Source organism: Desmodus rotundus, chromosome 3, assembly GCF_022682495.2.
Source record: "Desmodus rotundus isolate HL8 chromosome 3, HLdesRot8A.1, whole genome shotgun sequence".
NCBI classification, from domain to species: domain Eukaryota; kingdom Metazoa; phylum Chordata; class Mammalia; order Chiroptera; family Phyllostomidae; genus Desmodus; species Desmodus rotundus.
The window spans coordinates 148,368,913-148,384,010 of NC_071389.1; the positions used below are offsets into that span (position 1 = coordinate 148,368,913).

Sequence of the window (15,098 nt, forward strand, 5' to 3'; positions counted from 1 at the left end):
TGAGCATTTTATAGATAACATCTTTCTGCCCCCCCCCCCCCATAAACTTAATTCCTCTACTCTGAATCACTCCTAGAATGAAATCTGGGCTTTTTTTTTCTTTTGCCCTGGCTGATGTGGCTCAGTGGATTGAGCACTGGCCTGTGTGAACCAAAGGGTTGCCGGTCCCATTTCTAGTCAGGGCACACGCCTGGGTTGTGCGCCAAGTCCGGTCTCCAGTAGGGGGTGTGTGAGAGGCAACCACACATTGATGTTTCTCTTCCTTCCCCTCCGCCTAAAATAAGTAAATAAAATCTTTAAAAATAAAAAAATAAATCTGGGCTTTTTTTACATTAAAATTGAAATTTTAATTCAACATTGCTGTAAGGATTGAACAACATTAACAAGTACATTAGTGGCTTAAAAATGCATACTAATCTTTAGTTTGCTTTGGAGCAGATTTTTGCTTGCTAGTTCTCAACAGCAAAATGATGCTAGGAAAATGTTTTAGAAGCCAGAAAGTCTCTCTGAATGCAAGTCGAAAATGCTTAAAAAGGATTAAAGGTTTTAAAGACCCAAATCAAAATAACACAATATTAACATCACATTTGAATCCCAAAAGATTGACATCATAAACATTACATACTTTTTAGAAAGAGGGCTGAGAAATTAACATATCAGCATTTTCTGGAGAGCCATCCTAAATCACCGTGAGCACTTGGCTATGGTTCATCCACTACCACCTTTGTTCTTCTTAATCCTTCTTAATTTCCATCTGGGCAACACTAAAGGCACTGTGAGGAAGAGAGATGCAGAGATGGATGCCCATTTCTCCTGCAGTCCCTCTCAACATAGCTATTAGTCAAATAGTGAGAAAAAGGTATATAATCCATGCCTTATAGTCCCCACAAGGCTTCACCCAATTTGAGAACTAAATAAAAATAGATAGCCCTACCTGGTATAGCTCAGTGGATTGAGTGCTGGCCTGCAGACTGAAAGGTCACCGGTTCGATTCCCAGTCAGGAAACATGCCTGGGTTGCAGGCCAGCTCCGCAGTTGGGGGCATGTGAGAGGCAAATGATCAGTGTATCTGTTGCACACTGGTGTTTCTCTCCCTTTCTCCCTCCCTTCACCTTTCTCTAAAAATAAATAAAATCTTTAAAAAAGAAAAGTTTCCAGTTCTGTCAAATATGCCAACATTCCAATAAGGTATTTATGACATAAGAATGTTTACTTTTCTATCCGTATGTGCTGAAACTACAGATGTTGAAATACTAACCAATCTTCTAGCTGATTAACGAGTTTTGAAATGCCTATGGAAATACAAATAGAGGCAGTCAACTTCCTCCTGGGTAAATTCCCCAGGTGTCTTGTAGACAGTGTCCCACAAAGCTCTTGCATCCTCTGGATGCATGGAATCAGAAATGTCTAGACCTTGAGGGCTACAGGGTACAGACCAAAGAAATTCAGTATAGTCCATAACCGCCTGTTTGCATGCAGGCCACAGAGCAGCCATCCAGAAAAGATTAACGCATTGATGGCTAAGGGACTGAAATAAGTCAAAAGTTTTATGAAGCCAGGTTCCAATTATGGCTGCATTAGACTCTGCTCCATTTGCAAGGAGTAAGGGTAGACAGGTGAAATCTTCTGAAACACTCTCCAGAAGACTGTCTCCAAGATTTGACAGAATCTAAACAAGAAATGGCTTCAGGGTCTCTCTGCGTACCTTTCATTCCTAGGAGAGTAGAGAAAAATCACTTCTATATTGAAGTCTTCTCCCACTTCCACAGCAAGTCCTTCCAGCTTTCCAGCAGCAATAAATGACCTCAGAAGTTTAGGATACTCTTCGAGATTAGTGTAGGAGAATTTATACAGGGGAGGTAAACTATATGAAGTCCATTTGTTTACACAGAAGGAATGCAACCTTTTGAGGAGCAACATCTTCCAGCAACTGCAAACTAGGGAATTCTCCTTCCAGGTGGAGTCGGGACAAATGAAGTCTGCATCCTGAAAGATTCTAACCATTTCTGCAGAGGGGTGGCCCCTATAAAGCAATCTTTAAGCCTTGAGATTGATTGCACTGTGTATGGGAGTCGATTCTGGTGCATCACAAGAATTCATGCTCCATTAAATGCTGTGGTGGCGCTATCACCCATTCCGGCTTCAGGAATCATTCTTAAGTGTGGATCCGTAACTGCGCGGACTGAGTCCCCCTGCCAAGGCCAGCTGCGCAATCCCGCCATAGAGAAGCTGCAATTCACCGCCCCCGCACCCCCCTCCCCCCCCACCCCCCCTCCCCCGGCTCCGCAGTTTAAAACTGTTTGCCAACTTGCTCTGCAGCCAGACGCGGGAAGCTTCCCTGACGACGATTCCAAGACAGTAAAGCAACTGGGATCACCATTTTACTAAGGGCCTTTCCCCCTGACTTACTCTTGCTTGTGATGGGCCCGGTCCTGGCGCTGAGAGGAGTCACATGGGAGGAAGGACCCAGGACACCTTGGGCTGCCTGCTGGAAGTGGGTTATAGCACCGGAGAGGAACGCTTATGGCACAATGATGTGTGGACTTGTCTCTCAGTTTTAGCGGCACCATATGCCATCGGGCCCTATTTTCCAGACTGCAGTTTCTCCTCTATTAATAGACCACTTAATGAGAAATCAAACCTTATTCCTATGGTCTTATCACAGGCTTAGAAAGAGGTAGTTATGGTAATGAATGGTTTAATTAGGGTATTGCATTGGAATTAAAAAGGTAAAACTAAAAACTTGCTCCGATTTGGCCTGACTTGCCAGTAGGTGCTATTTTTCCATTCCTTTATCTGGTAAGTCCAATGAAAAAGAACCATTTTGGGATCTCCTCCCCAGAAATCATTGGCAAACCAGCCTTTCACCCCCTTGCTTCCCCAGAAGATACAGAGGAATTTTTCCTGATGGAAGTTTAGGCCTAGAGAAATCCTGTGGGTGACAGGGGCATGGGCTAGGAAAAGAAGTATCCAGAAAGGGGAAGGCATTTTGTCAGCATTGGGCAAAGGTGAAGAGGACAAAGCCTGAGCCTGCAAGAGGTGGATAAATATTTGTGAATGTTATGTTGTCACTGTTTTCAGAGGGGTCAACATTTTTGGCTGGGGTGAAAGAGAAGGTGAGATCTAGAAGCACCGAGGCAAAGGACGTGTTTCGATGAACTCTTTCCTCTGGCTTAATTCCTTCTGGAGCAGGTGAGGATGATGAGAAGCCTCTGAGGGTAGGGGTGAAGCTATATCCAGGATAACTGAAGTTTCCAAGGGCTAAGACACTTCCTAGCCCTGACCAGTTTCTGTATCTCTTCATCTTAAGCCTTTCCCTACTTTCCAACCCGAGCATTGCTTCCTTGAAGCAGAGCTGTTTCTGCTGACCTGCCATGACCCAGTCTGTGCTGCTCCTTTGCTGTGCCTTCCTGTCCCCAATGGCTGCCTTTCCAGAAATGCCCAGAAAGGGGCCCTGACCTCCCTGCTGTCTTTCATAGACACAGGCATCTTCTGAACATGCTCACCAACCAGATCCCTCTCCCAGATCCCAAGACCTGCCAGGATCTCTTGCACACAGCCCCCTCCTTAGCCCCTCTGCCTGAGTGTCTATCCACCTTAGCTCTGGAGGTGGCTCTGGAGGAGGCTGGCTGCTCAGCTGAGGCTCACATTTCTGCTGCTTCAGCTTGTTAGGGTGGGAGGAAATGATACCACTGAAACCCTCATTCATGAGGGTAAAAAGCAACGAGGAGGAAGGGATTGGCAATACTAAGGTCATTCTGAGGGATCTGGGGGAAACTGCAGGGGAGCTTAGGCGGGTCCAGTGCTGCGTTACTCTTTCTGAGGCATGTAGGCATGAACATAGTTGAGTGTTCTATGAGTTAGGACCGCTGATGGTTGTGTTACAGTGGAATGAGTGGCCAGAGGGACAACAAAGGCAGGTCCCTCACCATTGCAATCTAACAACTTAATACAGGAGGCTAAAAGCAAACACTCACATGTTGGCCCAGTAATCCTGAGCCTGGTCTGATAAGGCTGCCAGGCATTCCGAACAGTGCAACTATGATAGTGAGGAGAGCGGGGAGCTCTTGGAAGTCTGTGTGTATCATCTCCACTAGCTGGGAAAGAAAAACCTTGAGACTGTGTATTCATCCCAAGGCCTGGAGGGGCAGAAAGGAAGGGTCTACAGTGCCCAAAGAAAGGGCCCATAAACAATTTTGGTAAACTGCCTGCCTCCTGTCACATATGCAAAATGAATGAAGTCTGAAGCAAGATAAGGATTCGGGCTAAGAGACCTCCACATATACCTATGTTTGGGTAGTCATGTCTCCCCGGGAAAGCTGGCACCACCTTTACCTTTCAATCAAATGTAACTTCTTTACCCCACCCCACCAAATATACAAGTCCTCAGAACAAAGGAATCACTCTCTTGGCCTCTTGGCCTTGTGGTTCTCTTGCCACACACAGGACCCCTGACCAGGGGGCCTGTGGCCACCTCTTTTGGCCACCCAGCTTCTAGCCACCTGGCCTCTGGCCACCCTTGCTTTTGAGTTCCTATTAGAACTTAGTATTAATAAACTTGGCTTGCATGCTAATAGGCTCGCTGACCTGTAATTCTTTTTACTGTATCAGTGAGAAGAACTGAGTTTCTGGGAGTTTCTCTCATAACAGTTGAATATGCTGAGAAGCTCCCTTCCCCTGAGTTGGTAACAGAGTTAAAGGCTGCTGACATCCATGTTGCTCAGCAGTGTACAGATGAGTCTTGGAAGCATTTGGAAGCAGTAGGCAAACAGCGGAGGAAAATCCCTGAAACTGAGATCCCCACAATGTCTTAGGAAGATCGTCTATGTCAAGCGTTCCACAACCATCCTGATCCGCAGTATACTGGGCTTGACCATTAACATTTTCAGACTTATTTAAAATAGGGAAACCCCCTAGGCATCGTGTTTCTTTTCTCAAATGTCTGACAGGACTGTGTATGGAGCTGGGCACAACAGGTACTTAAAAGTGTTGGGGACAGCTTAGGGCACATGTGTGCTCTTCAGCCGATCCCAGTGCTGAAAGACATGACCAGAGTCATCCTTATTTCTTCTCCTAATTCTCTTTCAGTTGTGAAGTACTGTGGATTTACTGTGTACTAGACATTAGAGTATTTAATTTTTTCCCATTCATCTACCGCATTTCATTTTAAAAAAATTGATTATAGAGAGAGAGAGAAACATTGATTTGCTGTTCCACTTATTTATGCATTCATTGGTTGTTTCTTGTATGTGCCCTGGTCAAACCCGCAACCTTGGCCTATCAGGACGACACTCTAACCAACTGAACTATTTGGCCAGGGCAGTAGTTTATAACTTTTGTCTGAGAAGCTCTTTATCTGCCTTTCACTTCTAAATGATATCGTTGCTGGGTAGCACAATCTTGGCAGTAGGTCCCTGCTTTTTATGACTTTGAATATTGTTTGCCAATCCCTTCTAGCCTGCAAAGTTTCTTTTGAGAAATCAGCTGACAGTCTTAAGGGAACTCCCCTGTAGTTAACTAACTGCTTTTCACTTGCTGCTTTTAAGATTCTCTCTTTTTCTTTAACCTTTGACATTTTAATTATGATGTGTCTTAGAGTGGGCCTCTTTGCATCCATCTTGTTAGGGACCCTCTGCTTCCTCAACTTGTGTGTCTATTATCTTCACCAAATTAGGAGAGTTTTCTTTCATTATTTTTTCAAATAGATTTCTAATTTCTTGCTCTTTCTCTTCTCCTTCTGGCCCCCTGTGATGAAAATGTTGGACTTCTTGAAGTTGTCCCAGAGGCTACTTACACTATCCTCATTTTTTTTTTATTCTTTTGTCTTCTTGTTGTTCTGATTGCTTGTTTTTTTCTTCCTTATGTTCCAAATCGTTGATTTGATTCTTGGCTTCATCCACTCTACTCTTGTTTCCCTGTAAATTGTTCTTTATTTCAATTAGTGTGCCCTTCATTTCTGACTGGATCTTTTTTGTGCTGTTGAGGTCCTCACTAAGTTCCTTGAGCATCCTTATAACTAGTGTTTTAAACTCTGCACCTGATACATTGCTTATCTCCATTTCATTTAGCCCTTTTTCTGGACTTTTGATCTTTTCTTTCATTTGGGCCATGTTTGTTTGTCTTCTCATTTTGGCGGCCTGCCTGTGTTTGTTTCTATGTATTAGGTAGAGCTGCTTTGACTTCATGTCTTGGTAGCATGGTCTAATGTAGTAGATGTTCTGTAGGTTCCAGTGCCACAGCCTCCCCTATCATCCAAGCTAGGTACTTGAGGTGTGTGCCCTTTGTGTGGGCTGAGTACACCCTCCTCTTGTAGTTGAGCCTTGGTTGCTGTTGGTAGGTCAATGGGAGGGATTTACCCAAGCCAGTCAGCTTCAAGGACTGGATGTGACCACTGACCACCAACCTCTGCCCTCCATGGAGGACCAGCTGTGCAGGGACAGGGTGGTGGTGCTCCAACATTTTCTATAGTTGTCCACTGGGTGTGCAGGCTCTGGGGCTTCCCAGGCGGTGCAGGCCAAGGTCAGCCCTCACCTGTGTTCTGCTTTGGACCACCCTGACTGAGCTATAAAGCAATCTGAAATGGCTGCTACTTGTGCTGGGCTTGAAGAGTCCAAGGCAAAGCCAAGCTGTGAATCTGGTCTGGCTGCTGCTAGTGTTGGGCCTGGGGCCAGTTAACAAGAGGTACAGGGGCTGTTTGATAGGATTTAGGAAGTTGTGAAGCATGAGGCAAGACCAGCCATTCATATGGGAAAGTCACAACAGTTTAGGTAGTCCTGTAAGTTGAGTCTCAGGGGATCTCCAAGGTGGGGCAAACAGTGTCAGCCAGGTTGATGGAGTCTCAGATATGGCACCTGCCTGCCAGCTCTGTGACTCTGTGGGAGGAGGGCTCAGAAAAGGAACAATGGCCATTGCCCACCTTTTTGTCTGGGAAAAAGCTGTCCCCTACCCCCATTCTCACCTTGATACTAGACCCTTCAGTTCCTCCCTCTATGCCACTGGTGCCTTTCAAGCTGCTACACTGGTGCTAGAGCTCAGAGGGATTGAGTTCGTGTATTTGTTCTTTAAGGGGAACTGCTTGGAACTCCAGATGTTTCTTCCATAGACTCAATTCCCACTGGTTTTTACAGTGAGAAGTTATGGGGACTTATCTTCCTGGCACTGGAACCCTGAGCTGGGGGGCCTGGTGTGGGGCTGGGACTCCTCGCACCCAAGATATCCCTCCCAAAGTTTTATCCACCACATGTGGATGTGGGGCCAACCCGTTACACGTCTCCGCCCCTCCTACCAGTCTGGATGGATGTGGTTTCTTTAATTCTGTAGTTTTTGGACTTCCATTCAATTAAATTTCTGATGGTTCTGAGTGATGGTTGTTCTACATTTTAGTTGTAATTTTGATGTGGTTGTGCAAAGAGATGAGCTGTGTTTACCTGTGCCACCATCTTGACTGGAAGTCCCCCCAAGTTTGTACCTTTTAACCCATCTCCTTCACCTGTTTCACCCACCCCCCAACCCTATGTATGCCTCTGTCAATTACCAATCTCTTCTCTGTATCTGTGAGTTCAGTTTTTTTTTAATTACACAAATAAGTGAGGTCATATGGTATATATCTTTCTCTGACTTATTTTAGTTAGCATAATGTCCTCATAATTGCAGGTCCGTACATAATTGCAAAGATTTTATTATTTTTATGGCTGAAATATTCCATTGAATATATATATGCATCACATCTTCTTTATCCTTTCATTGATGGACACAGGTTGCTTCCATGTCTTGGCTATTGTCAATAATGCTGCAGTGAATGTGGGGTGCATATATCTTTTCCTCTGGTCATTTGAAAATCAGATTGTTTAGGGGTTTTTTTACTGTTGAAGTGTATGAGTTCTTTATATATTTTGGACACGAACCCCTTATCACATATATGACTTGCAAATTTTTTCCCATTTGGTAGGTTGCCTTTTCATTTTGTTGATGGTTTCCTTTGCCGTGCATTTACTTTCATTTCTGATGTTAGTAATTTGAATCGTTCTCTCTCTCGTTTTTAATAGTCATTGTAGCTAAAGGTTTGTCAATTTTGTTGATTTTTTGAAGAACCAATTTTGAATTCACTTATTTTATCTCTTGCTTTTTTCTTTTTTTTAATTTATTCATTTATTTTTAGAGAGAGGAAGGGAGGGAGAAAGAGGAGATAAATATCAGTCGATTGCCTCTCATACTCCCTCAACTAAGGACCTGGCCCACAACCCAGGCATGTGCCCTGACTGGGAATCGGTGACCTTTTGGTTCCCAGGCTGGCGCTCAATCCACTGAGCCACATCGGCCGGGGCTTTTTTTTTTAATTGATTGAAAGAGAGGAAGGGAGAAGGGGAGAGAAAGAGGGAGAGAAATATTGCTTTGTTGTTCCACTTATTCATGCATTCATTGGTTGTTTCTTGTATGTGTCCTGACTGGGGATGAAACCCTCAACCATACTCTAACCAACTGAGCTAGCCGACCAGCACTCTATTGCTTTTTCATTGGTTATTTTATTTATCTCTGCTCTAGTCTTTATAATTTCCTTCCTTATGCTAGATTTGGCATTAGTTTGTTTTTTAATTTTTAATCTCTTTTGATAATTGTTTGTTTTCAGTGTATAAGTTTTGTTCTTCTTTTGTTCAATTTATTCCTAAGTATTCTTTTTGATGCTATTGTACACTTTTTTCTAAATTTAGCTTTCAAATTATTTATTGAAAATGTATAGAGCCCTGGCTGTTGTAGCTCAGTGGGTTGAGCGCTGGCCTGTGAACCAAAAGGCCCCAGGTTTGATTCCCAGTCAGGGCACATGCCTGGGTTGTGGGCCAGGTCTCTGGTTGGGGGCGTGCATGAGGCTACTGATGTTTCTCTACCTCTCTGTCTCCCTCCTTCTTTCCCTGTCTCTAAATAATAAAAAATCTTAAAAAAAGAAAATGTATAGAAATATAATTGACTTTGCATATGGATCTTATATTCCACAACTTTGCTGAACTCATTTACTCTAATAATTTTTTGTAGAATCCTTCTGTAGAATCCTTTTTTGTATTTTTAAAATACAAAATCATGTTATTTGCAAATTGAGATAGTTTACTTCTTTCTAATCCAGATGCTTTTTATTTCATTTTCTTTCTTAATTACTCTGGCTAGACCTTCCAGGACAATGTTGAATAGAAGTGGCAAGAGTGAGAATGCTTGTCTTGTTTTTTTTTTTAGGAACTTTATGTGTTTTTTAAACACTACATTAATTGAAATTGCTAGTCTAAATTAACTTTTCAGTGTGTGCTGTTAGAATACAGAAATACAATATATTTTTATATATTAAGGGTTTATTCTGTCACCTTCCTAAATTCACTTACCTCCTACTTTTTTTTATGATAGGTTTTTTTTTTACATTTTATTTTATTTTATATTTCAGAGAGATAGGAAGGGAGAGAAAAAGAGAGAGAATGAAACACTGATGTGAGAGAAACATCGATCAGTTCACTCCTGTATGTGTCCCAACCCGGGACCATACCCACAACCTAGGCATGTGCCCTGACTGGGAATTGACCTGTGACCTTTTGGTTTACAGGACCACGCTCCAACCAATTGAGCCACACTGGCCAGGACTCCTGCATTTTTGTTTTCTTCACCTTGTGTTTCTCACTGCCTTTGACGTGCTTTTTAATTTAAGTCTAGCTGTCCACAATGATTTGACCTTTGTGGAACAAAGTTAAGTTTATGCCTCAGGCTTCTTCTCCGCTGCCGGTTTCTTGGTAGCTGCAGCCTTTTTCCCACCAAAGGCTTCTTCTGGAATTTTTTTTAAACTTAGGATTTTCTCCATAAACAATCATTTTTTCCAAAAATATATTTCCACTTCTTCCTTTCTAGTTTTATGCCATTAAATTTTTACTCTTACTACACTTGATAGAACTTTCGATACAGTGCTGGAAAACTGGTAATAGTGGATATTCTTGCTTTTTGATAAATCTTAGGAGAAAAGGGTTAAACATTTTACCCTTTGCTATGCTGCTACATGGAAACTGTACCATCGTGGGGATTTAGGGTCTAGTAATTTTGGGTAGTTTTGGACCCCTTTGTATCTAGTTTTTGCTTCTTCCAGTTTCGGTAGTGTGTCCTTACAGGCCTCCTCCTCCTTTCCCTTCTGTCCTTGTGCCTAGTTGTTGGGCCAGTGCTGGGGACTGAGAGAAATGAAAGAAATAGAGGACAGGACTTGGGGCCGCTGCCTCTGTCCTGTTCTCTTTGTCAGTCTGTTAGGGGCGAGTGACAGCGCCAAGAAAACTTTTGCCATATGCTGAGTAGGAATTTGTGCTGTTTTAGAAACCATCAGATATCTCTTCCCCTAAATTTTGGACTAGAGTCACCCCTAAACTTTAGATGAAGCCTAATTCCTAGAGTTTTGGTTAGATTTGGGAAGTGCTTCCACTTATCTATAAACACATTTGTGTGTGTGTGTGTTACATCAGAATTAGAAAAGTGAGAAACAAAAGTTGCACTAATTTGGTTTGATTGGCCAGTTTGTTGATTCCCTGGATCTCCACCCAATGCATCATTTAATACGAACTGTTTTGGGGGTCCTTTACCAGAGGTTATCGGCATTTCTGCCTTATTCCTTCTCCCCTTCAGAAGATACAGAGGAACTTTTCCCCATATTATGTATAGGTCTAGGGCAGTAATTTTCAATGGTACATCTCATGACACACATAAACTAATTACTAAAATTCTGAGGCACACCAGAAGATATATTTTTTTGCTGATCTGACATAAAAATAGGTATAATTTTTTTCAATCATACCAGACAGTTATTGTTGTGGTGGCTGTTGTCTTTTTTTAAATTTGACAGTCTAAGGGAGAAGAGGTCAGTGCCCCTGCTAAATCGTCAGGTATTTCACGTTTTAAAAATTCTTGCGGCACACCAGTTGAAAATTGCTGGTCTAGGGGCATGGGACGACAGGGTCATGGGGCAGGACTAGCAGGACCCAAAAGGGGAAAGGTCTTTCTGTCAGCATGGGGCAAAGGTGAGGAAGAGATACATAAATATTTGCAAATGCTATATCTTTCACTGTTTTGGAAGCCATCAGCATTCTGGCTTCCTTATGATTCTGGCTGGGGTAGGGGAAATGGTGGGATTTAAAAAAAAAAATCAAAATAGCCCTGTGGCTCAGTTGGTTGAATGTGATACCACAAAGCAAAAGGTCACAGGTACTATTCCCAGTCAGGGGACATTCTTGAGTTGTGGGTTCGGTCCCTGTCAGGGCACGTACAAAAGGCAACCTTTTCTCATATCAATGTTTCTCTCCTTCTCTCTCTCTCCCTCCCTTCCCCTTTCTCTAAAATTAAATAAATAAAATATTTTAAAAAATTAAAACAGTCATTCAGGTCATGAAAATCACAAAGCTAAGGAGATGTTTGACTGTCTTATTCCTCTGCCTTGTTTCTTCCTGAAAATAGCAAGAATCACCCACGGCCCTTAAGAGTAGGAGTGAGGTATGTTCAGGGTAACTGAAGTTTCCAAGGGCTAAGACACTTCTAGCTCTGACCAGTCTTGGTGTCTCTTGGTCCCACTGGCAGACCCCGGCCAGCAGAGTCTGCGTGTGGTGGCTGAAGATGAGAACAAATGCACACAGACTACAGCCGTCCTGTGGAGAACAAGGGAAGGTATGGTCCTCTCTTAAGATGAGAGTCTTGCAGCCACTTCTCTCAAGGGGAGAGGGCATTGGCCACTCTCATCTTAGTAGAGGACCGTACCTTCCCTTTTTCTCCACAGGACAGGTGTAGTCTGTGTGCATTTGTTCTCGTCTTCAGCCACCACGCGCAGACTCTGCTGGCTGGGCTCTGCCACAGTTCCAACCCTTTCTTTTCCCATTTCCCAACCTGAGCATGGCTTCTTTCAAGCAGGGCTGTTTCTGCTGACCCACCATGAACCCAGGTTGTGCTGCCCCTGGTGGCTGCCTTTCCCAGAAATGCCCAGAAAGGGGCCCTGACCTCCCAGCTACTTTTCACAGAAATTGGCATCTTCTGTACATGCTCTCCAACCAGACCCCTCTCCCAGATCCCAAGACCTGCCAGGATCTCTTGCACACAGCCCCCTCCTTAGCCCCTCTGCCTGAGTGTCTATCCAACTTAGCTCTGGAGGTGGCCCTGGAAGAGGCTGGCTGCTCAGCTGAGGCTCACATTTCTGCTGCTTCAGCTTGTTAGGGTGGGAGGAAATGATACCACTGAAACCCTCATTCATGAGGGTAAAAAGCAACGAGGAGGAAGGGATTGGCAATACTAAGGTCATTCTGAGGGATCTGGGGGATCCCCAGGGAGCTCGGATAAAGCCAACATGCAGATATTCACCCTGAGGGATGTATTGATGCTCGTGAATACACCCTTTGGGGTGCTTGGTCCAGCAGTTAGTTCAGATGGTAACTGAGTTTGCTAAGAAGCCATCTCCCATGTTGCTGGTGACACAAGTCAAAGCTTTTGCAGTCACCCCTAGAACTGCAAGTATGAGTCTTGTAAACATATTGAAGAATTAGGCAAAAAGCTGAAGAAACCTCCAAGTTAAGATCTCTCGGTGTCGATGGACGATGACAATATAGTTTATCAAACAGTCCACAGTTATTCTGAGGTGCTTTATGGGCAAATTGATTCTGGAATTTGTCCAGGTTTACTTCAGCCTTCCAATGCCACTTAGCTGACAAGTCTCTTCCTTCAAGGATGGGACATGGTAAGTAGTTAGAGGTTTTGGAGAGCAATTGGGACAGAAGTATGCTCTTTATCCCAGTGCTAAAGCACATGTGTGACTGGTGTGAGCCTTGCCACTCTCCACTTAGTAGTGCTCAGTCCCTATTTCTATTCCCTCTTCCCTTTTCTTTCTTTCTGTTCTCATATACTGGTCATGCAATATGTTTTAAGTATGAGTGGTATTTTAACCATTTCTCATTCATTTACCCTGTCCCAAACCCCCATCTAGATGCTGTTGTAGCTTGCTAATATAATTTTTAAACTGAAATGGGAAATTTTGAAAAGAGCAGATAGTCAATAGATGTACATCTAATCTCTTCTGATTCTGGGTCTCCTGGCTTCTGTCACGTGCCAGAGTGGGAACACAGCAGGGACCTGCAGGAGATGCCAAAGAACGAGGCCTTAGGTATTGAGGTCAAGTGTGTGACAAGGGGACAAGCGGCCAGTACAAATGGACAAGTATTTGCAGAGATTGCATCTTTTACTGATCACAGGGGAAAGCACATGGCTCCTTTACTCATGGAGTGTTACTAGAGAAGTGGGCAGCATGGAATCAAGTAGCTGCCAAACTTACCAAGGCAGTCTCACTTCTCAGTGACCAGACTGTCTGGTAACCTTGGGCCCCCTATAAGCAGGTGGCAATACAGTAGAGGAAGTCCCTGGTAACCTGAAGATGGAGGAGGCCAAGTGCGAACAACTGAGTTGCATTTCCTGTTTCTTAGGCCTTTACCTAAAAAGAAGAGAAGCTTAAAGTTGTTGGATGAGGTGTGCCCTGAGTCCTGGGCTCTTTCAGACCACATCCCTCAGGGAAACTGTATATTTCTGTTTTTTCCTCTTCTCCAGTGTAGTCTAGCCCAGACATGAGTGGCTTCAGACTCATCATGATACCACTTGAGCTGCTTCTTTGCTACCTCCTGCTGCACCCTGTGGATGCCATTTCATATGGAAACCAGACAAATATCCTGATGCATCTTCCCTCATCTTTGGAATCCTGGCCACCCTCCTCAGGCCCCTTGCTCTGCCAGGCCCTGCTCCCAAAGTCCTTGCCCAGCTTTGCCCATATGGCCCCTTTACCCAAATTCCTGGTAGGCCTGTCACTGATGATCGCCCTGAAGGAAGCTGACTGCCACGCTGATGTCCAGGCCCTACAGCTTCACCTCTACCGCCAGGGAGGTATAAATGCTATACAGATCCTCACCCAGCATCTTCAAGGGCTGGAGAAAGGCAGGAGCACAGAGAGGGGAGTGTCAGCGGATACCCTGGCTTCTGCTCTGCAGCTGTTGGCCAGGGAGCAGCTGGGTCCAGCGAGGGTCCGACGTTCCTTCAAGGTTGAGGACTGTGATTATAAACAGGAGCAGGATGTGCACAGTATAGTCCAGTGGTTGCCGAAAGTGGGAACCTTCTATAACCTGGGCACAGCTTGGTATTACGCTACTCAGAACTGCTTGGACAAGGCCAAGGAACGAGGCCAAGATGGGGTCATAGATCTGGGTTATGACCTTCTAATGACCATGGCTGGACTGTCAGGGGGGCCCATGGGACTAGTGGTCAGCACTACGCTTAAACCTGCAGTGAAGGCTGGGGCTCAGCGGTTGATCCAGTATTACTACGAGAAAGAGGCCAGCACCCCTCCTTCAGAAACCAGCAAAGAGGGCGTGGGCAGCCCCTCGAATGTGAATGACAAGGCAGAAACAACTACTGCGGCCCCTTTGGAGTCCGAAGCAGTAAATTCAGTTCCTTTCTGGGGGTGGCCCGAACTTTGGGGTATAAAAAGTGGTTAACACAATAAATAAATTTAATATTCTGACAAGCTGTGTTCAGAATCCAAATCTTTGATTTAGTTACGGGGAGGAAGGCAGTGCTATAAAAGGTAGGAATTTTAAAGTTTGGGGTTTGGAGTCAAAGGGTTTGATTTTGAATCCAGGCTCCACTTGTTTGAGCCTCAGTGATCACTGACTAGTAACTTCTTTCTTCAAGTTCAGTTTTAAAAATTTCTAAAGTGGGGATAATGATTTTCACCTCAACGGGTTTTGTGGACATTAAAAACGATACAATGAACCTGAAGTACACAGCACGTACTTCAGTAGCTCGGCAAATAGTTGGGTCTTGTTGTTGTTGTGTTTTGTTATTACTTCAGCCCTCCCCTTCCTATCTCAAAGAGTTGAAATTCCGGTCCCACCTCTTTTCATGGAGTCCTAAGCGTTTCAGTGTCAGAGCTAATCTCGGTTCCGTAGGGACTGAGCGAGTTCTCGGAAATCAGCAGTTTCAGTTCTGCGCTATTACATTGATTGGACTCCTCCCTCCGCAGATATGGGGCGGTGCTTTCTTGAGGTTTCTCACCAATCGCTGGAGCTGGA

General features: G+C 44.2%; 1 protein-coding gene and 1 pseudogene across 2 annotated transcripts; one reads left to right on the top strand and one right to left on the bottom strand.

Moving 5' to 3' along the window:
* Positions 1-1,137: 1,137 nt before the first annotated feature.
* On the bottom strand, positions 1,138-4,025 carry LOC112319007 (centromere protein L pseudogene; annotated as a pseudogene).
* APOF (apolipoprotein F) lies at positions 3,065-14,690 on the top strand. 2 transcript variants are annotated; one of them, XM_024576224.4, is made up of 2 exons: positions 3,065-3,192; positions 13,585-14,679. In XM_024576224.4, the coding sequence occupies exon 2, from the start codon at positions 13,602-13,604 to the stop codon at positions 14,520-14,522; it is 921 nt and encodes a 306-aa protein (XP_024431992.2). In that variant the 5' UTR covers positions 3,065-3,192; positions 13,585-13,601; the 3' UTR covers positions 14,523-14,679. The 2 variants fall into 2 exon arrangements, with proteins under 2 accessions (XP_024431992.2, XP_045040684.2); XM_045184749.3 differs by having other exon boundaries at positions 3,074-3,192; positions 13,590-14,690.
* Positions 14,691-15,098: the final 408 nt, after the last annotated feature.

What these genes read in the sequence shown, in the direction of transcription:
- APOF (XM_024576224.4), top strand. Translation starts at nt 13,602, where the DNA reads ATGAGTGGCTTCAGACTCATCATGATACCACTTGAGCTGCTTCTTTGC.